Source organism: Microcaecilia unicolor, chromosome 2, assembly GCF_901765095.1.
Source record: "Microcaecilia unicolor chromosome 2, aMicUni1.1, whole genome shotgun sequence".
In the NCBI taxonomy this organism is placed as follows: Eukaryota; Metazoa; Chordata; class Amphibia; order Gymnophiona; family Siphonopidae; genus Microcaecilia; species Microcaecilia unicolor.
The window spans coordinates 130,267,758-130,291,209 of NC_044032.1; the positions used below are offsets into that span (position 1 = coordinate 130,267,758).

At 44.0% G+C, this 23,452-nt stretch overlaps 1 protein-coding gene across 1 annotated transcript in view; it reads right to left on the reverse strand.

The window, feature by feature from the left end:
* The window catches only part of NAIP (NLR family apoptosis inhibitory protein), a 126,268-nt gene extending 103,601 nt beyond the window's left edge, over window positions 1-22,667 (reverse strand). Inside the window, 2 exon segments of the mRNA XM_030193314.1 lie at window positions 4,932-5,512; window positions 22,617-22,667. Coding sequence (XP_030049174.1) covers window positions 4,932-5,484 — 553 coding nt within the window. The 5' untranslated portion in view covers window positions 5,485-5,512; window positions 22,617-22,667.
* Window positions 22,668-23,452: the final 785 nt, after the last annotated feature.

The following is a 23,452-nucleotide window of genomic DNA, read 5'->3' on the forward strand; positions in this document are numbered from 1 at the left end:
CTATGTCCTTATCTTTCCACATTTAACTTTCTCCCCTGCATCTTTCGGTGCTCCCCACTCTACCTTGGATATGTCCTCAGCCTGCTTCCATGGTCCAGCCTCTTTCTCCCTTCTCCTCCCCCTCTCCCGTGGTCCAGCCTCTTTTTCCGCTCCTCTCCTGTGCAAGTCTTGTATCCTTCCCTCTCCCGCGTTGGAAGTCTTTTCTGGCACCGGCGATTAACACAGTCTTCTGCTGGCATTGAGGCCTCTCCTCAGGTGCATCCCTTCCCACCTCTGCAGAAAACAGGAAGTTTTTTTCTCTATTCTCCAGAGTACGTGAGACACGCAGGAGAGACCCCAATGCCAGCATGGCAGAAGGCTGACTGTGTTACATCACCGATTCCGGAGAAGACTTTTCAGGGCAGTACTGACGTGGGAGAGAGGGAAAAAAAAATACATGACTCGCGCAAGAGACAAAGAGAGATATAGGACTTGAGGATAACTTGACCAATAGGTAAGGGAGTTGGCTAGGCCCCCTTTGTGCAGGGGCCCGGGGTGGCTGCCCCCTTTGCCCATTGGTAAAAATTACCCTGTTTATAAGTCAATAAGATAATTTTGAACTGTATGGGGAAATGGACAAGGAGTCAGTGAAGTGACTTGAGAAGAGGGTTAATGTGAGTGCAATGACATTGGCGTGCAGCAGAATTTTGAACAGATTGAAGGGGAGAGAGATGGTTTAGTGGGAGACGTATGAGAAACAAGTCCACCATCAACCAGTGCAAGGTGGCAGGTCTCAACAGTACAGCACATATAAGAGCAGAATCAAAGATCTTCATATGATTTTTTATGTAAACCACTTTGTAACTATAATTTGGAAAGGTGGTATAAACATTTTTAAAAGGTAGATAGATACAAGAACAGTGGGACATCTTTTTAGTTGGAAGAGGACAAGCAAGCCAATCTATGACCTCTCCTATAAGCTCACTATTTGCTAATGCTGTGCTGGGCAAAACATGGGTCAGGCCACAACAACAATGGCCCATCACATTCCATTACCTACAAATAAAAATATAACTAATAGGGTGTCTGGGAGTCAGAGGGGACTCCTGATGCTGATTTTGCTGATAAAACTTTGTACTCTTTGGATTTTTGTTTCTGCAATAGACCAAACAGAAGTATTTATTTTGCCATGTCATTGCCATTTCACAAATGCCTCAGTAAACTTTTTGTTTTTGGAAAAATTCCAATACCTGTATAGCTGTGTGGTTTGTTTTACTGGAAATATTTGGGCAAAGTCAGAAGCCTAAGAGCCTTGGAACAAATTGCTCCCTTTGTCAAAAGAACTTGGAAGCCCCTTTGGGGCAGATGATGACCCCATAGCTCCCAGTTGTGTGCTCCTGCGTCCTAGAGTAGGGGTTACTGTACCCGAATGTAATTCACCTTAAGTTACTACTGAAAAAGGCGTGAACTAAATCTAAAGTCCATTCCCTTTCTTAATCATAACAAATCTATAAAATCTGTGTGGGGAGCAAGATGGCATCCTAGAGTCTGGATGCATGTATCTAGCTCCGATTTCTCTCACCACTATGCCTAAAAAGAGACCGAGAAAGCATGCAGCCTCCTCTTCTGCGGCTGTAACAACTTCCCTTATTTAATTCAAACTAAAATGGAAGTTTGTACAGTGCACTTGACACCTACCAAGGGAGTCTCCTTGGTAGTGAAGGAAGGACAAGCAGAGCCCTCCTTTCCCTTGGGAAGTGGCATTTTGTTGACCCCTGATGACAGAAAGCCACCAATCAATCCAGAAGGCAAATGAGCAGCATTGCTGTCGGTGCTGCAAAAGCCATTGAGTTTTCTGTATTCAGTGTGTCAGGGCTGGATACCACAGTCTGTGGATTAAGGCAGGTCGCAAACAGCAAGTTTGACAAAACAGGTAGTCAATACCAAATCAGGGCTGCGGACACATGCTACCAGATCTCTATTTGGAATCTCTGAGACCACCTGCTTATCTTCTCTTCAATTTCCCAGCTTTGACCCAGTAAGTCTTACCAGCTTCACATTAGAAGAGATTTAGAAGGCGACGTTGCTCTGGGTCAAGCTTTTACCATGCAACTGATATCTCATACTGTTAAGATTTCAAACTGACATTAGATAAGCAAGAATCACAAGTTGCTGATTTGAAAAATGGTTTTACTAAAATGCAGATTACAGTATTTTGAGTGGAAATCCCACTTCGGTGGTCAAGGGTCATACTAATTTTGAGTCTTGGAAAATGTGGTAAATTTTCTGCAGACATCTGGCATTTCAGCTCAAAAAATGTTTAAATGCTATATGACTGGGACTCTTTATGTACCAGCCCAGTCTCTTCCGCCTTTTTCTAGAGTTTTCTATTTACCTCCATTTAAGAAAACAATCTGGAGAAGAGAGGATTGATCATCTTTTCCCTATATCAGAAAATAGCTTAAATCTGACTGCTTTCTTGGAATATACTAAAGATGAAACAGATCTATCCCTTTCACTTTATTGGTGACTATGACAGGGACTCATTAATGAAACTTTATTTTAGACATAGAATTACACTCTAAAAGTGAGTGTCTTCTCAGATGTGACAAAAGCAAATCTAAAGCATTGTAAAGTTTCTTGATGTGCCCTAGAGTTTTGGCTCTGGGATATTATCCAGCTTATAATCGAAAGAGAAAAACGCCTATATTTCGACCCAAATTGGGAGATGGGCGTTTTTCTCGTAATGGCACCCAAATCGGTATAATCGAAAGCCAATTTTGGGCATTTCCAACTGCACTCCGTCGCGGAAACGAATAAAGTTGACGGGGGCGTGTCGGAGGCGGGACTGGGGCGTGGTTATCAGCCGAGGAGAGATGGGCGTCTTTAGCTGATAATCGAAAAAAAAAAAAGGCGTTTTTACCGCGATCTTGGGTCACTTTTTTTGGACCCTTTTTTTTCACGAACAAGTCCCAAAAAAGTGCCCCAACTGCCCAGAAGACCACTGGAGGGAATCGGGGATGACCTCCCCGGACTCCCCCACTGGTCACTAACCCCCTCCCACCAAAACAAACCCCACTTTAAAAACTTTTTTTCCAGCCTCTATGCCAGCCTCAAATGCCGTACCCACCTCCATGACAGCAGAATGTGTTCGATCCTGTCACAGCCTTTCCCTGGGTCAGATGTGGCTCTCGGGTGCACTACAGGGTCACATCAGCATTGCATTATGGTGGGTGTAGGGTATTGGGCTCCGTGATTTCATTAGCGTGTGTTACAGTCTCACGATGCTGGTAGTTGGTAGGCTCTTCTCCCATGGTGCTTTTCCCCCTGCCTACTGGGTCAGAGTGTGTCCAGTTTTGTTTCCGGTAGTCCATGAGGTAGTGGCCATATTTGTAAGCCAGTTTTAGATCTCTTTCATGTGTTAGCCACGTTAGAGAACTTAGTTCTTACCTTGAATGTGGCTGAAAGAGGGCATTGTGCAGCATTCTGCCAGCTCTGACCTACTGCTAATCTCAGTACCAGGGAGACTCGTTGCCAGTGGGGCACAACCTGTGATCTGCAGTTAACTGTGAGTAAGCGTGCTTATTCCAATAAAGGACGTTTTCAGAGAGATTAGTTTTCAGGTGTCAACTGGTGTGCCAATGTTATACAGCAGTAACAAGTCCTAGAGGCCTGCGTGTATGCAGGTCCCTGGAGCACTTTTAGTGGGTACTGCAGTGCATTTCAGCCAGGTGGCCCCAGGCCCATCCCCTCCTACCTGTAACACTTGTGCTGGTAAATGGAAGGCCTCCAAAATCCACTGTACCCACATGTAGGTGCCCCCTTCACCCCTAAGAGCTATGGTACTGTTGTACATTTGTGGGTAGTGGGTTTTGGGGGAGGGGGGTTGGGTGCTCAGCACCCGTGGTAAGGGAGCTATGCATGTGGGAGCTATTTTCTGAAGTCCACCGCACTGACCTAGGGTGCCCAGTTGGTGTCCTGGCATATCAGGGGGGCCAGTGTACTACAAATCCTGGCCCTTCCCATGACCAAATGGCTCGGACTAGGACGTTTTTCAGCTGGGCGTTTTTAGTTTCCATTATCCCTAAAAAAAACAAACGCCCAGCTCAAAAACGTCCATTTTTTCGAAAATATGGTTCGGCCCGCCCCTTCACAGACCCGTTCTCGGAGATAAACGCGTTTGCGTTCGATTATGCCCCTCCACTTCTACTAAACTTTCCATGTAAATGTGTGATTAAATATCAAAACAGACAGGGAGAATGAGGTCCTGGTAGCTTAATATCCACAACTCCATCTCTGAAAGAACTGGAAATGTAGTCCTTCTCTGGGTTATTTCTTTATTATTATTTGTTTGTTCTCTTCCCCCCCCCCCCCCCCCCCATATTATTGAGGACTAGATTTGTAGATCAAGTCTGATTTTCCTTTGTATAATTGAATTATTTGAACTTGTGTACCCGATGACTACTTATTACTTATTTCAATTGTTATCTTGAAAATTTGGTTTCAAAGACTCAAATATATCTTTCTGAAGACAAGGGGGAAATGATATGTTTCTGCTCAAATTATCAACTTTTAATATCATAGATTCTATTCCTACCTCTATAACAGCAATTCTTAGGGCCCTATTTACGAAGCCGCGCTGTAGGCACGCTAACCTTTTAGCGTGCAGCAACGCTAGAGACACCCATATATGCCTATGGGTGTCTCTAGCATTAGCACGCCCATAGTGTGGCTTAGTAAACAGGGCCCTTAATGTCCAATTTACCCTAATCCACTTAGTTCGTTTTTTGGAATGTGCTACACACGGTGTGTTCTAGTAATCAAAACCATAATTAGGCTTTTTACTATACTGTGACAAATTAGCTCAGTATTTGCTGCCAAATTGTACTGTAGACTAAGCAATGAGCCAGCTCTTGGAAATATTCAACAGTATGTGCTATAAAAAAAATTACCTGTAAAGAAAAATCCTGCAGCGGATAGCAATGTAGGCTGTGTCTTGGCATAGAAGGGCCAGTTGTTATACGACTCTAGTCTGGCCTCCCCAGCTTTGTATTTTTCTGATCTTTCTGACAAATTCTCCTCTGGATTCTGGACTCGCATGTCATACTTTGGAATGTTCCCTACGTCTTTTCCTCGGATGAACTCACAGTCAGGTTGGGATTTCTGATGATCCATGTAAGGGGGAGTCCTGAGACTTGAGCTGCAGAAAACTAACCCACAGCAGAAGCACTGAACACTGCATTTCAGACCAGTGTAGTAAAACCCTGCAGCAGCCATTTGCTTTGGGCACCAAGAAGAAAGCATTTCATAAGATATAAATGATTGCAACCTTTTTAATTCACTTCTCATGTTGTATTTGTAGCTTGTTTCAAGTTTCTCAAGGATGTCCTGCCGTTCTTTATCTAGGTCACCTACTACTTTGTCAATGTTAATTGGTAAAAATGACAGTCTAGACTGCAAATCAGCCAGGTCGTACTCTGAGTTTTTCCTGGCTTCCATGTCCATAATGACAGAAATCCAGAGGATCCGATATCTGTAAAAATAAGAATACAAATATAATAATTCCTCTCTGATTTCATTGAAAGCCTTTGTTTGCTAATACTCAAATTTAAATACAAAAAATAAGGATCAAGGGTATATTTAGACTGAACAAAACGGGCCTAATTAAAACTTAGAGGACTAATGTGAAACTGAACTGAAAAAGCAAACTGGTCAATTAGAGGAACTTAGCTTTCTCTAGAAGTGCTCTCTCTGGTCCAAAGGTTTGAACCTGTCTTCACAATGTTATGTATGACTTAACAGATTTGACTTTGATAAAGTTCTTGCCATATCTGTGTTCTCTATTTGTTTTGATAAATCATTTTTATTGAAACAAATACGAAAGTTCCAACAATAAACTAGCACAGATTTTCTTTATCTACTTAGAATCCGAGTAAAAGTACATATTTCTCCCTCCCCCCCTCAAAAGAAAAAAAAACACCTTAAAGTACACCTCGCCTGCAATTATAATTCTAAACAGGATATGACAATTTAACAATTTAAGATTCTGCCTCAAACCATGGGAGTCAAGGAAAACCAAAAAGGTTCCCACAATGTGCAGAATCAGTGCCTTTGCACTGAATCCATGTTCAGAACACTCCAGAGATATTTGCAGCATCATTAAAGAGCGCCACTGAGCCAGGCCAGGAGGTTCTGCTTGAAGCCATTTCTGCAAAATATATTTTATGCCAAATAGTACAGTGTGCTGCAAAAATCCAAAATAGCCTCATGGTGGAAGCCACGCAACGTAGAGATCACTGGCGCGCGAGTTCCAGAGCTGAGAGACGTGGTTTCCCACGTTCCGCCAAAAGGATTTACTCACTGTACTACATGTCCAAAACATATGCCCAAGGGTAGCTTCTGAACGCTGACATTTAGGGCAGTTGTCAGAAGGTGCGAAGTTTGCTTTACATGCATGGTGAGGCGATATATATAAACACTAGACAAATTTGTAGTGTTGCTCCCAGTGTAAGATGTTCCTGGTCAAGGAGTGATAGGTACACAGACTCTTCAATATTTGGGCAGAAGTGATGGTGACCCATAAGTCCATTGTCCAACATTGTGCCAGAGCTGCCATGTCATAAGATGACAGTAGATCTAAAAGATCTTTGTGGTGTGCTCGTAGGGGCACTTGCAATTGTGCTTCTAAGCTGAGGGCCTTAGCTAATAATTCATGTATCTCTGCTGTTAGAGCCAACTGAGGCAAGGATTGAATATAATGTTGTAATTCCAGATAAGGAAAAATATCAAGTGAAGTGCTTCCAATCGATAATCCTCTCTCAGAGAATTGTAAGTGATCATTTTGCCAGATTCTTCTACCAAATGAAAAAGATATTTTACCCCTTGTAGGTGCCAAAAATGGAACCCTGATGACATCATTCCTGGAGGGAATGTGCCACTCCCATGTATGGATAAGAAAGGAGCAAATGCGTAGCGTCGCTGCAGAGTGCGACACAGCCATCTCCAAGTGGCTACGTCAGGCCTGAAAATTGGGTAAGGGCACCCCACCACTTCCAACTGAGAAGACCTCCACATGGAGCATAGAATTGAAATGAAAAGGGCATACTAGCCAGGTCTCAACAGGTGTAAAAGAGAAGTGGGAGACCATGCGATACCAATCACTAATGTGGCGCATATTACATGCCAAAGAAAAATGCCTAATTGACAATAAACCTAGCCCCACCCCCCTCATTCCTGGGCAAATATGCTCGGACAAAGACATACAGGCTCGTTTTCCATTCCACAAATAACAATTAAGAAGTCTGGCAAGTGCTTTTTCCTGACGTTTTGTGTAAGGATTGGCAACATTTGACAAAAATACAGCCAACAGTGTAGCAACACCATCGGGCTCATTTTCGAAAAAGGACACCCATCTTTCGACACAAATCGGAAGATGAATGTCCTTTTCACAGGCTCGTCCAAATCGGTATAATCGAAAGCTGATTTTGGACGTCCTCAACTGCTTTCTGTCGAATGGACGGCCAAAGTTCAAGGGGGTGTGTCCATGTGTTAGGCGGGACTTGGGCATGCCTAACACAGACGTCCTCGACCCATAATGGAGAAAAAAGGGTGTCCCTGATGAGCACTTGGATGACTTTACCTGGTCATTTTTTTCTTATGACCAAGGCACAAAAAGGTGCCTGACACGACCAGATGACCACTGGAGATAATCAGGGATGACCTCCCCTTACTCCCCCAGTGGTCACTAACCCCCTCCCACCCTCAAAAAATATATTTCAAAATATTTTTTGCCAGCCTCAGATGTCATACTCAGGTCCATGACAGCAGTATGCAGTTCCCTGGAGCAGTTTTAGTGGGTGAGTGCACTTCAGACAGGTGGACCCAGGCCCATACCCCCACCTGTTACGTTTGTGGAGGAAACAGCGAGCCCCCCAAAACCCACCAGAAACCCACTGTACCCACATCTAGGTGCACCCCTTCACCTGTAAGGGCTATGGTAGTGGTGTACAGTTGGGGGTAGTGGGTTTTGAGGGGCTCAGAACACAAGGTAAGGGAGCTATGTACCTGAGAGCAATTTATGAAGCCCACTCCAGTGCCCCCTAGGGTGCCCGGCTGGTGTCCTGGCATGTCAGGGGGACCAGTGCACTACAAATGCTGGCTCCTCCCACGACCAAAGGGCTTGCATTTGGTCGTTTCTGAGATGGACGTCCTTGGTTTCCATTATCGCCGAAAATCAGAAACGACCAAGTCTAGGGACGACCATCTCTGGGGATGAGCTAAATTTCAAGATTTGGACGTCCCTGACCGTATTATCGAAACGAAAGATGGACATCCATCTTGTTTCGATAATACGAGTTTCCCTGACCCTCCATCGGGACGTTATGCAAGGATGTCCCTTTCGATTATGCCCCTCCATGTTATATAAAGTCACTTTTCCTAGCAGTGAGCGGGGTAAAGTTTGCCAAGTGCTCAGTGTGTTTTTCATAAGATCAATATTGCATAATGTATGGAGATCACAGGAAAGCAGCACTCCCATATATTTAAGGGATCCATCAGCCCACTGAAAAGGAAATCTCCATCCCACCCCGCCCGCACTTCTGGTTCCAGGAGTAATACCATGGACTTATGCAGGTTAAGTTTAAACTCTGAGTAGTAAACTTCTCCACTGAGCCAAGAAGGTGCTTCAATGAGTCTCGGGAATAGGACAGTACCAACAGCTGATCATCTGCAAAAGTTAAACCCTTCACCTCATGAATCCCATATGTACCCCATGAATGTCCGAGTCTTTTAAAAGCAAGTGGAGGAAAGGCTCCAGGTACAGAAGGAAAAGATGTGGAGACAATGGACAACCCTGATGGGCTCCCTGTTCAATGAGAAAGGAGGAGGTTTTGATGCCATTCACTAATATAGATGCTCGGAGAGCAATGTAAAGGACCTGTAGTGCTTGAAAGTACCAACCTTCCAGACAAACATAATTCAATACATCAAACAGATATGCCCAGTCAACTTGGTCAAATGCTTTCTCAGCATCTAAACTGACCACCCTACTTGGCAGGAGCCTGTTTCACATTTGATGGCTTTGTCAAGGGAAAACAGTTGTATACTTCTTCAGCAGACAATGCAGACAGGGATCCCTGTCTGCATTGTCTGCTGAAGAAGTATACAACTGTTTTCCCTTGACAAAGCCATCAAATTTCTCTTTCTTTCTTTCTTTCTTTCTTTGTAGCATTTGTATCCCACATTTTCCCACCTATTTGCAGGTTCAATGTGGCTTACATTGTTCCGTAATGGTGATCACCAATTCCGGAAAAATAGAAATACATAGTTAAGGTGGAGGAGACAGAGTGGGTTAGGTATTCAGGTAAAGAAAGTTCATTTTCATAATAAGAAATAAAAGGTATTGGATTAAACTTCATTCGTGATAAATTAGCTTGAACAATCAGGAATGCGAAACAGGCTCCTGTCGGGATTAATGTATACCAGAGATTGAATTGAATGCAGACAAGAGATATCGATTAAGAGCAGAGTGTTCAAGGCCACAGCATGACCAGATAAGATGGTGGCTTCCAGCAGTGCGAAGATAAGTTAAAGTTTTCTGCACTTGATAAAGCTCAAAGTAATATCACTGCAGTGAGATAGCAGTGGAGAATTGTATATTTAGTACACAGAGTAAAAAAGAAAAAAATACAAAAATGCTGCACAAAGACATTTAAGATTTTTTATACACTAAAGGACACGTGTGTTTAGCAAATTTTTGTGTACTATTGGAGGTTGGGGGCAGTCAATGATTATAAAATTGTCACAGAATCAGAGGCTTAATACATATCTGATATATAGTGCTTGAGTGACTTTATGAGATGTCCCCTTATCAAATAATTTATTGAGCATTTTTTTTGCTCCATCAGTAGGTTGTTGTGTACTATTCAAAATATAGTGGTGGAGTAGTGCCATTCTTTGCGTGTGTTTCTGTATTTCTAGGATAAGCAGCATAAAATGTATTGTACTGTTTTGGGATCTTGCCAGGTACTTGTAACCTGGTTTGGCCACTGTTGGAAACAGGATGCTGGGCTTGATGGACTTTTGGTCTGTCCCAGTATAACTTATATTATAATGCTTCTGTATCGCTCACCTTGAGTACTATATTGTGTTCAAGGGGTCAGTGGGATGATATGTGAGAATGAATGGCCTGCTGTACTCGGAGAATACCTGCTACAGGCAAGTATCTCTGCTTCTCCAAGGACAAGCAGGCCATATTCTCACATGTGGAAATCCCTAACTACCAGGCTCACCGAAAATATCAAGAATAGGACAATAGGACTTTGCAAAGGCGAGGTCAAAAAACAAATTAACTTGAAACTATATACATATGGTATGAGAGTACAGCCTGGAATAGAACAAAACAGGCCTAAGGGGGTGGAGTTGGATTCTAGACCCCAAATTCTGCAGAACTGTCTGTCCAAACCAACCATCGCATTGGTTATAGGCAATAGTGGGTCCTTAATGTGTGGACTGATGACCATGTTGCAGCCTTGCAAATTTCTTCTATAGAGGCTGACCTCAAGTGGGCTACCAGTGCAACCATGACTCTGACATTATGAGCCTTGACAAGACTCTCAAGAGTCAGTCCAGCTTGGACAAATCTACTAGCCAATTGGAGATTATGTGTTTCCCGATGGCAACCCCCATCCTGTTGGAATCAAAATAAACGAAAAGCTGGGTGGACTGTCTGTAGGGCCTAGTCCATTCTAAGTAAAAGGCCAATGCTTGCTTGCAGTCCAAGATGTGCAGTGCGCTCTTGCCAGAATGGGCATGAGGTTTGGGAAAGAATGATTGACTGGTTCAGATGCCACATCAGGCACGAATTTAGGATGCGTGCGGAGGACTACTCTGTTATGATCAAATGTAGTGTAAGGTGGATCCGCTACTAGGGCCTGAAGCTCACTGACCTTGTGAGCTGAAGTAGAAGCCACCAAGAAAAAATGACCTTCCAGGTCAAGTACTTCAGATGACAGGAATCCAGCAGCTTGAAAAGAGCTTTCATCAGCTGGGTGAGGATGACGTTGAGGTCCAATGACACAGGCGGAGGTTTGACAACAGCAAACTTCTCATGAAGCGAACAACTACAGGCTGTCCAGTCATGGGCTGACCCTCTACACGGTGATGGTAGGCACTAATCACACTAAGGTGAACCCTTATAAAGTTAGTCTTAAGACTAGACTCGGATAGGTGTAGAAGGTATTCAAGCAGGGTTTGTGTAGGGCAAGAAAGAGAATCTAGGGCTCTGCCCTCACACCAGATGGCAAACCTCATCCACCTTTAAATGGAATCTTTCCTGGAAGCCAGCAAGACCTTGGAGACACCCTCCAGAAGATGCAAAGAAGCAAATTCTAAGCTCTCAACATCCAGACTGGGTCAGGGACTGGAGATTGGGATGCAGAAGAGATCCATTGTCCTGTATGATGAGAGTCGGAAAATAATCCAATCTCCAAGGCTCTTCGGAGGATAATTCCTGAAGAAGAGGGAACCAGATGTGCCTGGGCCAATAAGGAGGAATCAGAATCAATGTCACTTGGTCTTGCTCGAGTTTCAGCAAAGTTTTCCCCACAAGAGGGATGGAAGGATATACATACAGAAGACCACTCCCCCAATAAAGGAGGAAGGCATCCGACGTTAGTCTATATCGTGTGCCCTGACCCTGAAACAGTACTGAGGACTTTGTGGTTGAGTGGAGTGGAAAAGAGATCCACCAAGAGGGTGCCCCACACTTGGAAGATCTTGTGGGTAATTCTCATACTGAGTGACCACTCGTGGTTGCATAACCTTGCTCAGTCTGTTGGCCAAGGTATTGGATTTGCCCGCCAGGTATGTGGTCTTGAGAACTATCATGTTCTGGACAGCCCAGTGCCACATCTGGACAGCCTCCCGACACGGAGGATATAATCTGGTACCCCCCTGCTTGTTGGTGTAATACATTGCAACCTGTTTGTATGTTTGAATGAGTACAATTTGGTTGAACAGATGATCTCTGAAAGCCTTTAGGGCATTCCAGATTGCCTGTAGCTCCAGGAGATTGATCTGAAAATCTGATTCCTGAGTTAACCAAGCTACATGAGCTCCCTACCCCAGGTGGGATGCATCTCTCATCAGCACCTTCTAGGACAGCAATTTAGAATGGAAGTCCCACAGTCAAATTAGTTTGAATTAACTACCAGAAAAGAGACTGAACCAACCTCTGGTGTCACTCAAATGATATCCGCTAGGTTCCCAAAGACGTGCCATGGGTGCGACATGTACAACGGAGGCCATGTGGCCTAGCAACCTCAACATTTGCCGAGCCATGACCTACTGGCTGGCCTGAACCAGAGTGGCAAGTGCAACTACAACATCTACTATCGGTACAGGGAGATAAGCTTGTGCCTGCTGTGTGTCTAGCAGGGCTCCAATAAACTCCAATTTTTGAACCGGGAGCAGATGGGACTTGGGGTAGTTTAAAATGAACCCTAGTAGCTCCAGAATCCAAATAGTCCTCTGCACATGCTCCTAAGCACCGTCCTTCGATGTGCTCTTTACCAGCCAATCGTCCAGGTAGGGAAATACATGGACTCCCAGTCTGCGTAAAGATGCTGCGACTATGGCTAAACATTTGGTGAAAACCCTGGGAGCTGATGAGAGGCCAAACGGCAATACCCAATATACTTAAATGTAACTCACCTTGAGTTACTACTGAAAAAGGTTTGAGCAAAATTCAAATAAATAAAAAAATAATAAACACGCATTTCCACCCAAACTCTGAGATACTTCCTGTGGCCTGGAAGTACCAGGATGTGAATGTAGGCATCCTTTAAGCAGGATGTGAGTGTAGGCATTCTTTTAAGTCCAGAGAGCATAGACAATTCTTTTCCTGAATCACTGGGAGAAGGGTGTCCAGGAAAACCATCCTGAACTTTTCTTTGACCAGGAATTTGTTCTGGGTCCTTAGGTCTAGGATGGGACGCATCCCTCTTGTTTCTTTGGCACAAGGAAGTACCTGGAATATAATCCTTAACCTTCTTCCACAAGTGAAATGGATTTGACCATGTGGGCATTTAGAAGGGCGGAGAGCTCCTCTGCAACTACCTCCTTGTGATGAGACGAACTCAGTGGGCAATTTAGTGGTCTTTGCCACCAATGCAAGGCATAACCAATACGGACTATTTGAAGAACCCACCAGTCTGAGTTAATAAAGGGCCACCTTTCTTGGAAAAACTCAGCCTCCCTCCTACCAGCAGGTCATCTGGAACAGTTACTTTTACTGCGACTATGCTCTGTTATAGCCAGTCAAAAACTCATCCCTTGTTTTTACTGGGAAGCCGGCTGGGCTTTGGGCGCACACTGTTAAAGAGAACGAGCACACTGGGGCTAAGCCTGCTGAGACTGGTGAGAAGGAGCATACCTATGCCTCTGTGAGTAGTAGGGGCCCCTCTTCGACTTGCCCTAAATCCTCCTGGATGAGGAAGAGTATGCCAACGGGAGCCAGATCGGACAGGCAGTGCCCAACAGACGAACCACCTCGCTGGACCAGACTGGGAAGGCACATGAATACCAACACATGTGGCCACCAGAGTAAGGTGAGTGGAACCAGGAAAGCTGACTGCTGCTCTGAAACCAGACTCCACACCCAAATCGCCATCCCTTCGCATATCTGCCCATATACAGCCAGCAAACTGACTCGCTGGGCTAGACCGGGAGCGTGGCTGCCAGCACATGCAGCCACTGGAGGAAGGCAAACTGAGCCAGGAGAACCAAACGTTGCTCCAGACCCGAGTCCCCAATCTGAACAGCCATCAGTGAGTGGCAGCGGCCCTGGAGCTGAGCTGAAGTATCAGAAGGGCGTTGAGGAGGAGCAACAGGAGGAAGGAGGAGAGGTCAGTGCTCTTCACAGTCACTCAGCCTGTGCTTTGCACCACTGTCCATCAGTAGCTATGAGAGGGAGTGCAGCGAGACCTCCATGTACTCAGTGAGGCTCGACAGTGGCTTGGACAAAGACTCGCTTCCCCTCCTTTACCCAGGACAAGGTCAGGGCCTGGCGGCGGAGGAGGGGCGGCAGGTTCACATTTTGGGAAGGACACACATAAAAGAAAGAAGCATGTTTGACATGTAGCAGTTAATTCAGCAGACAATGGGCAAGCAATATGAGCTGTGAAGACCAGAACATTCTGCGCATGAAGAAAAGGGAAACGCGAAATCAAGAAATTCAACTGGGTGAAGAAACCTTTTCATCTAATTCTCCTCTCATTGCAGAACCATATAAAGTTGCTGTGTCCTGTCCTTTGCTCCAGCTGATGCTCTAGAAGTAGTGTTAAACCCCAGAGAAGGTACCCTTAGATGAAGAGGCCTGGACCCTCTTGTGGCAGAAAAGTGGTCAGGCATCTTACTTCCAGGTCTAGCAAATGGGAATAAAGAGCTGTCTGACTGCTGCAGGATTCTGCATGCCAGTGCACAGCACAAATGAAAGATGTACGTATAAGTTCTGCACTAAGATATACACACAAGAAGAGGGGAGAGATACATTCAAATGACTGTCCAGAAACTACAGAAGAGAAAGCTTAGCTTTGTTTTATTCTGTAAATATATCTGGTTTTAGTGCCAGTTTCTACATAACCTATTGTATTGATATGTTTTCAATAAACAATGAGTGTTCCACTTTCAGTGATGATATGAAGAATGTTGAGATAGATATAATATGCGCATAGCAATTTGTATACAGGGGCGTAGCCAGACCTCGGTGGGAGGGGGGTCCAGAGCCTGAAGTGGGGGGGCATATTTTAGCCCGCCTCCCCCAGCCACCGACCCCCCCCCCAACACTACTTTCGACCGCCCCGTTGACGACAACCCTCCCCTGCCACTTTTGACCCCCCCCCCCTCCCGCTGCCGCCACCCCTCCACCATCATTGCCAGGTACCTTTGCTGGCGGGGGTCCCCAAACCCTGCCAGCCGAAATCTTCTTCAGCACCGGTCTCCAGCGTGTTTGCAGATCTGTTTCTGTGAGTCCTGACTCCTGACATCCTGCACGTTATGTGAACGCAGGACGTCAGGAGTTTCCTATCCACTCATACGTAACATGTTTCTGGTTCTAAACTGACCATGTTTTGAGTTTGAATAGACAAAGTTGAACCATGTTGCCTGCGTGCCAGAGTGCATAAGGCTGGCTATTGCTGTTATTCCAAAGATAATCCATAAAAAGCAACATTTTTGTTTATATTATGGACATATTATTGTCACATTGCTATCTTTTAAGTGTTTCCCCTTCAGCTCACAAGATTCCCTGTCAGGACTCATGTTGGCATAGTATGTAAACAGTATCACAAATTAACCTGATAATGCACTATGCCAGGCACTTCTCTTATTGACCTAGAAATGCATTCACTGCCGCTCCCCAGTACCTCTCCACTCTTGTCTCTCCCTACGCCCCCCCCCCCCCCCAGGTACTCCGTTCTGTTGATAAATCTCTCTTATCTGTCCCCTTCTCCTCTACTGCTAATTCCACACTCCGTTCCTTTTATCTTGCTGCACCTCATGCCTGGAATAAACTTCCCGAGCCTGTACGTCTAGCCCCCTCTTTGGCTGTTTTCAAGTCCATACTTAAAGGCCACCTCTTTACCACTGCTTTTGACTCCTAACCACTGCTCACTTGCCCTGTCCTTTTTATCCTCACCTCTTTATTCCCTTACCCTTAATTGTTCTGTCTGTCTGCCTGTCTTATCTAGATTGTAAGCTCTTTCAGCAGGGACTGTCTTTTTTGTGCATGGTGTACAGTGCTGCGTATGCCTTGTAGCGCTATAGAAATGATAAGTAGTAGTAGTAGTGTCAGATCAGCGAACGTGCCGGAGACCGACACTGAAGAAGACTTCAGCTGGCGGGAGTTGGGGACCCCCACCAGCAAAGGTTCCTGGCGGCGGCGGGAGAGGGTCGGCAGTGGCGGTGGCAGCAGGAGGGGGGTCGAAAGTGGCGGAGGAAGGTTGGCAGCGGGGGGGGGGGGGGTCAAAAATAGAGGGGGCCATTGCCTCCATGGCCCCACCTAGCTACGCCCCTGATATAACATATTGAGTAGTCAGCATGGGTGAGTCCTGCTATAGGGTCCCAACATAGGATCTCTACAGGGACTCCAAACAGGCAGCTCCCAGTGAATTAACACCCACAAAATGGCCAACCTAAGGACATGTTTTTATTTTTACTTCATGATAGCAATATGGACAATAGGGACACCAGCAACATCACTCAATGAATGGAACAAAATACCTATACGCATCACTGACAAACGATGATCACACCACCAACTGGAAGAGCCAGAATATGACCACCACAACAAAACAGAAACAAAACCAACAAAAAATAATTAAAAAAAAACAAGCCATAACAACAAACTATAGGACCACAATCATAAAACAGAAAGACCACACAGACAACTACAAACAATTAAATGCATCAAAAATAACTACAATAAATACACCCCAATAACCACAGGATATATAAATGTGAGATCATCAATTAACGAGACAGCACTGCTGAAAAACTGGATAGAAATGGAACAACTAGGATTATTGCTAATAACAGAAACATGGCTACATCTTGAAGATGACCCAGCACCACTGGACCTATGTCCACCGGGAATAAAACAATACACGTTAACAGAACCAAAAAGAAGGGAGGTGGAGTAGCAATAATTTACACAACCACTTTCTCCATGGAGCCAGTTGCTAAACACATATCCTTGGCAATAAAAATATTGGCATGCAAAATCACCAACACAACACTAACAGGTCAACTATGTATCATGCTGTTCTATCGACCCCCAGGCCGCAGATTTCATAGACTTTGTATCAAATACCTGCACACACCAACAAAATGTCCTACTAATAGGAGATATCAACCTGCACCTTGATAAACAGAACAACACCAACACCAGAGTGCTAATGAACTTCCTAGACCAATGGAATTTCACAACAGCACAAGGGACCTCATCCCACATAAAAGGCCACCTCCTGGAAATACTAGCTCACAGGTTCTTAGAAATCAACAATCACACACTAGAAAACCACAGATAGGAAGAGGTAGTCTGGTCAGACCACAACAAGCTAAATTTCACATTAAAATGGAAAGAGAACGAAAATAACAGAACACCAAAACCACTACACATATATACAACCAGAAGGAAGGTGGAAAACCACACCTTCTGGGAAACAGTAAGGAATGAACATAGCAACCTAATACAATATGAAACCTACTTCGTTAGAAACTGGGATGAAACAAGCAAAAATATCCTGAACAAAATAGCACCACTTAAAACGAAAACAAGAAACAAAAAACCACCAAGACCTTGGTTCAACGACAACTACTAACTATAAAAAAACTATGCAGGAAACTAAAAAGAACATGGGTCAAAAACAAAACAGAACTAAACAAAGACATATGGAGGAAAGCCATAAGAACTTATAAACACAATATAACTAAAGCAAAAGCAGAATACTACAACACATACCAGAACAAATACGAAAAAAATATTCAAAATCATGATCAATCTACTGAAAAGAAAACCCAGGATGTACTGGCATCAACCGAAACACTACCTAATGCAAATGAGCTTGCACAGTATTTCGACCAAAAAATAACAAGAATAAGATCCACCCTTGCGATACTTCAGGCATCCATCCCAGACTTCTTACAAGAATGCGAAACCAACAACATCCAAACCATGGCAGACAGAATTTGGTTCACTTTCAGACCACCGAAAACAAGCACAGTGAAGGCAGCACTGACAAAATGCGCACAGGCGAAATGCCTACTAGACAAATACCCCAACTATATGATGGAAAACCCACCGGAATGGTTCCTCGAATGCGTCACCAAACACCTCACATATATGTTCTCAAAAGGACAATTCCCAAAAGATAAAGGTGAAATCATATTCACTCCAATCCCCAAGAACGCAACTAGCAATATCAGCGATAACACAAACTACAGACCAATGGCCTCACTACCACTGCTGACCAAAACAATAGAGGGCCTGGTAACACAACAATTAAAGGAATACATTACAAAATTCTCAATCCTTCATAAATCCCAATCAGGATTCAGACCACAACACAGTACCAAAACGGTCATAAAAACCCTGATAATGAAGTTCAGGAGCTTGATAAGCCAAGGTCAGATCCAAGCAGGCATATGGTGCAGCAAGATAAAAGGAACAGAGTCTGGAATTAGCAGTGGAGGAGAAGGGTGCAGATATGAGAGACCAGTGAATGGAGTTCCCAGGGAGGAATGTAGGGAGAGATGAGAGTGGAGAAGTACTGAGGAGCTGCACAGTGAATGCACTTATAGGTCAATAAGAGGAGTTTTAACTGTATGCGGAAATGGATAGGAAGCCAGTGAAGTGACTTGAGGAGAGGGCTAATATGAACATAACGACACTGGCAGAATATTAGTCATATGGCAGAATTTTGAACAGATTGAAGAAGAGAGACATGGCTAAGTGGGAGACCTGTGAGAAGCATGTCGCAATAGCCTAAGCGAGAGGTGATAAGAGTGTGGATGAGGGTTCTGGTAGTGTGCTCAGAAAGGAAAGGGCAAATTTTGCTGATATTATAGAGAAAGAAACGACAGGTTTTAGCAGTCTGCTGAATATGTGCAGAGAAGGAGAGGGAGAAGTCGAAGATGACCCCAAGGTTACGAGCTGATGAGACAGGATGGATGAGAGTGTTATCCAAATAGATAATGGGGGAGGAGGATAGGTTGGTTTAGGGGGAAAGATAAGAAGCTCAGTCATGGTCATATTTAGTTTCAGATGGCACTGAGACATCTAGGCAGCAATTTCAGACAGGCAGGCTGATACTTTGGCCTGGATTTCGGCTGAGATTTCTGGTGTGGAGAGGTAGATCTTGGAGTCATCAGCGTAAAGATGATACTCAAAACCATGGGCTGAGATCAGAGTACCAAGGGAAGAAGTATAGATGGAGAAAAGAAGAGGTCCCAGGACAGATCCCTGAGGTACACCAACTGACAGTGGGATAGAAGTAGAAGAGGATCCACTAGAGTATACACTAAAGGTACGCTGGGAGACATAAGAAGAAAACCAGGAAAGAACAGAGCCCTGAAATCCAAATGAGGACAGCATATCAAGGAGTAGGCTGTGATCAACAGTGTCAAAAGCAGTAGATAGATCGAGAAGGATGAGGATAGAATAGAGACCTTTGGATCTGGCCAGGAACAGATCATTGGAGACTTTAGCAAGCGCTGTTTCAGTTGAATGAAGGGGGCGAAAGCCAGATTGAAGTGGATCAAGAATAGCTTGAGATGAAAGAAAGTCAAGGCAACGGCGGTGAACAGCACGTTCAAGTATCTTGGATAGGAAAGGGAGGCGGGAGATGGAGCGATAGTTGGAAGGACAGGTATGAAGATTTTTTAAAGAGTGGTGTGACTACGGCATGCTTGAAGGCATCAGGGACAGTCGTAGTGGACAGTGAAAGATTGATATGACACATCATATCAGGGATGACATTAGGAGAGATAGTGTTAAATAGATGGGTGGGAAGATGTACACCCTGGAGGAATGGAGAGACAGGGGTGATATGACACATTCAAATATTTTAAAAGTATTAATATACAAACAAACCTTTTCCAGAGGAGGGAAGGTGGTATAACTAGAGGACATGAATTTAGATTGCAGGGGGACCAACTCAGGAATAACGTCAAGAAGTACTTTTTCAGGGAGAGGCTGGTTGATGCCTGGAATACCCTCCTGCGGGAGGTGGTGGAGATGAAAACGGTAACAGAATTAAAAAATGTATGGGATAAACACAAAGGAATCCTGTATGGAAGGCATGGAACCACACAAGCTTAGTGGTGAGATGGCAACACCAGTAATTGAGAAGCAAAGCCAGTGCTAGGCAGACTTCTATGGTCTGTGCCCTGATCATGGCTGGACAGATAGACCCCAATCATGGATGGAGAGATTTGGATGGGCTGGAGTAGGCTTCTATAACAGCTTCAGTAGTTGGAGAATAAGGCTAGTGCAGGACAGCCTTCTACGTCTATGCCCTGAAAATTAATTTATTTATTTGTTACATTTGTATCCCAGATTTTCCCACCTATTTGCAGGCTCAATGTGGCTTACATAATACCGTAAAGGCATTTGCCAATTCCGGTATGAACAAATACAAGTGATATTATGGTATAATAAGGTTCATGAGTCACAGACAAATTAGGGGATCTTAGAGAGGAAGAGTTATTTTATGTCCATTACGAGCTTTGGTTTCAGTACCCCCTTCTACCTTGCACCTGCCCTGTATATTATAAGCAGTATTGAGACCATCAATATTGTGTATAAATATGTAACGAGAGCATAACAAATTAGAGATTGTGCCCCTGGCCTCCAGTTTTGTGACCAGAATACTACATGAGAGAAATAAAAAATGAAGAGGAACTTGCATGTGTAGGTATGGGGTGAAGTGAGATGTCTTAGAATGCTATAAAAGATAGTGCAGAAAATAATTTAATCTAGAGGATGAAATCCTATAATAAAAATGTTATGATTCGAATTCACAGAGAACATACCCCGAAACCTTCTGTTTTCATGCAAGAACGTTTCACATTTCAGCATAGATATAGCAGTATATACAAACAAGAACAGTATGTACTCAATATAGGAGACTGAAGAATGCTGACATTTCAAAGGCTGTCAGAACAGCAGCTAAAAATGTGAAACCTAAGAGAAGCATATCTTTTCACGTATGCTGGTACAGAAGAGAAAAAGGACGACTGGAGGGTAGACGGCTACGCGTGGATCCATGGTGGCATTTGTCACTGGCCCAAAAGAGACCCACTGCAGAGAAAAAATGGCAAGGATAAATCAAGATCAAGTATGCATAGTTAGTGTCACACCCCTTATGAGTTTATATTGTTGGGCAGACTGGATGGACTGTACAGGTCGTTATCTGCCATCATCTACTACGTTACTATTCTGTGAAGGTGTGTATAACTACTGTAGTTCGTACCTGCAAGGGGACATACACATGTGGAATATGGGCAGAGATGTCTCTCCAACTTATACGCATTAACTTATAGGATATTATAAGTCACGCACAAAGCGTGCCTGTTTACGCCTGCCAATGACCAGGTGTAAATGGTGTGCTTACATTTAGGTGAGGCAATGCAGGTTTATGCTAGTGTTCTATAATGGAATCTGGACACTCAGATGCCATTGTAGAACAGGCATTCCCCGCACAGCCTTGGCGCACATAACTAGAAGTGCTTTGTTATAGAGTTGTCCACGATATGTATAGCAGCACTGAATATATATTTTAAAAGATGCTTGATATCCAGCTTTTCTGTAGTACAACCAAAGCAGTTTACATATTATGTACAGGTCCTTTCTCTGCCCCTACTGGGCTCACAATCTGTTTTGTACCTGGGGCAAAAGAGAGTTAAATGACTTCCCTAGGGTCACTAACCATTAGGCTACTCCTCCATATGTACTAATTTGGAGCCCAAGATATTTGATTCTTTTAATAAGGCCGGATTTAAAACATACTTAGAAATAAAGTGGCGAAAAAAACAGCATTGACAACATAAAGAGATTTATCGTCATAAACTTTGTTGAAGGATAACTGTTTTCATTTTTGTTTGGTGGAGCAGGAAAAACAAAACTGAGGAGACCACTGCACACAGGAAAGGCTGTGTATGGGAATGCTGTTTCTTCCTGACACCATCAGATTTTGTTACTTACTGGTTCAATTCTTCTTGTGAGTAAGGAAAAACAGGTGACCTGGGTTTCATGAGCAGGAAATGGGCCAGCAGATTGTGACTGATCCTGTTTTATATTGTCAATATCTTCAGCAGCCCCTTTGCTTGACACCCCAAACAGGTGCATCTTGCCTGCCCATACAAATAGCCCTGTGTCTACCAGGATGACCCCAAGCAGGGTCGAACCAACCAAGCAAGACTAGGCGGTCACCTAGGGCAGCAGTCAACACAAAACATTAGATCCTGAAAGCTACACAAACTCAAAGAACTGTCACTAACATACTTTAACCTGCATTTTTATATCACTTGTGTGTGATGTTGATTGTTGCATTTAATTATTAACATTTTTTTTTTGGGGGGGGGGGGGAGTACATGCAAGCTAGGGATCAGAATATTATTTGAGGGGGCTGTAAGGCAAAACTCACATATCCTTGCACTGGCTCTAACCCCAAGGTAATTTTGTCATTCTGAAACAATAAATAAGGAACTATCCTGCAGCTACAGAAGAGGAAACAAAGTGTGAATGAAAAGAAAGGAACCTCAGCTGCGACGCAAAATTACGTATCCTTTCTTGTTATTCCCTGTTCCACTAAGTAAATTCATAGCCGCCGAGAGGGGAGAGGGGGGCAAGGGGGACAAAAATTCCCGGGGCCCTGGCCTCCAAGGCTGGCTTCTGTGTAGGCTACGGTGAGAAACTTGTCATTGCTGAAGACTGCTGCACAACGGGAAGAGTGAAAAATCATATCCTGCTCCTGCCAGAACAGAAAGAATTTATTTACGCCTTATAGGCATATTTAAATTTTCTAAAAAATAAAAAAGGCGGGGAATGGAGATTCATGTTACTCTTTTCTTTTACTTACTTCGATCAGCCGAGAGAGCAGCAGCACTGTAGGAAAACGGGTAGAAACCAGATCCAGAGCAGGGAGCTGAAATAGTAGTTAACGTTGCCGCCTGTGAAAAGCAAACAAACAAGCAAAATTTGATGCTACAGGAAGAAGTGTGTTCTGGTTTCCTGGTTGGGAGAGGGAACACGTACTTGGCTATTGTGACATGTCAGAAGCTTTATTTTATTGCTTTTGATTTGACTTTGCTCTCTTACTTTGTTCTTTTTTTATGGCAACATTAATTTGGCCCTTCTTACCATTAAGGCCTTTTAGGTACATTTTTCTGTTCTTAAATACCTACTGTACATTTATTTTCATCACACCTTTTCAGTATTTATTTTATTTCCATTTTGCTCTTTTTCAGTAGTAGCTCAAGGTGAGTTACATTCAGGCAGGGGCGTATCTGGAATCCGGCGGTAGGGGGGGGGCCAGAGCCAGAGAGAGGGGGCTGCTGTTGCAGGAATTGAGATAGGAATTTGTGATACTTCAGGAGTCAGACAGCACACACCAGAATGAGGGAGAAATCTTCTTTATTTGCCAGCAAACAAAGCAGGACATCAGTTCTAGCTCTCTTCTCTCTCTCTCAGCTCTCTGGATGTTATGGCTTTTGTCTGTCCTCTTCAGCTCTCTTCTCTTCTGTCTGTTCCTTCTGCTCTCTTTCTCTCCTGTTGTCTTCCAGCTTTCTTTCAGCTCTCCTTCCTTTCTTCTGACGTAAGCTGCTTCTGCTCCTACTTAAATACTGTTCTATCCCCCTCCTAGCCTTGCCCCCCCTTACTCTCCAATTGGTTAAGGAATAGATTGGTTACCTGGCC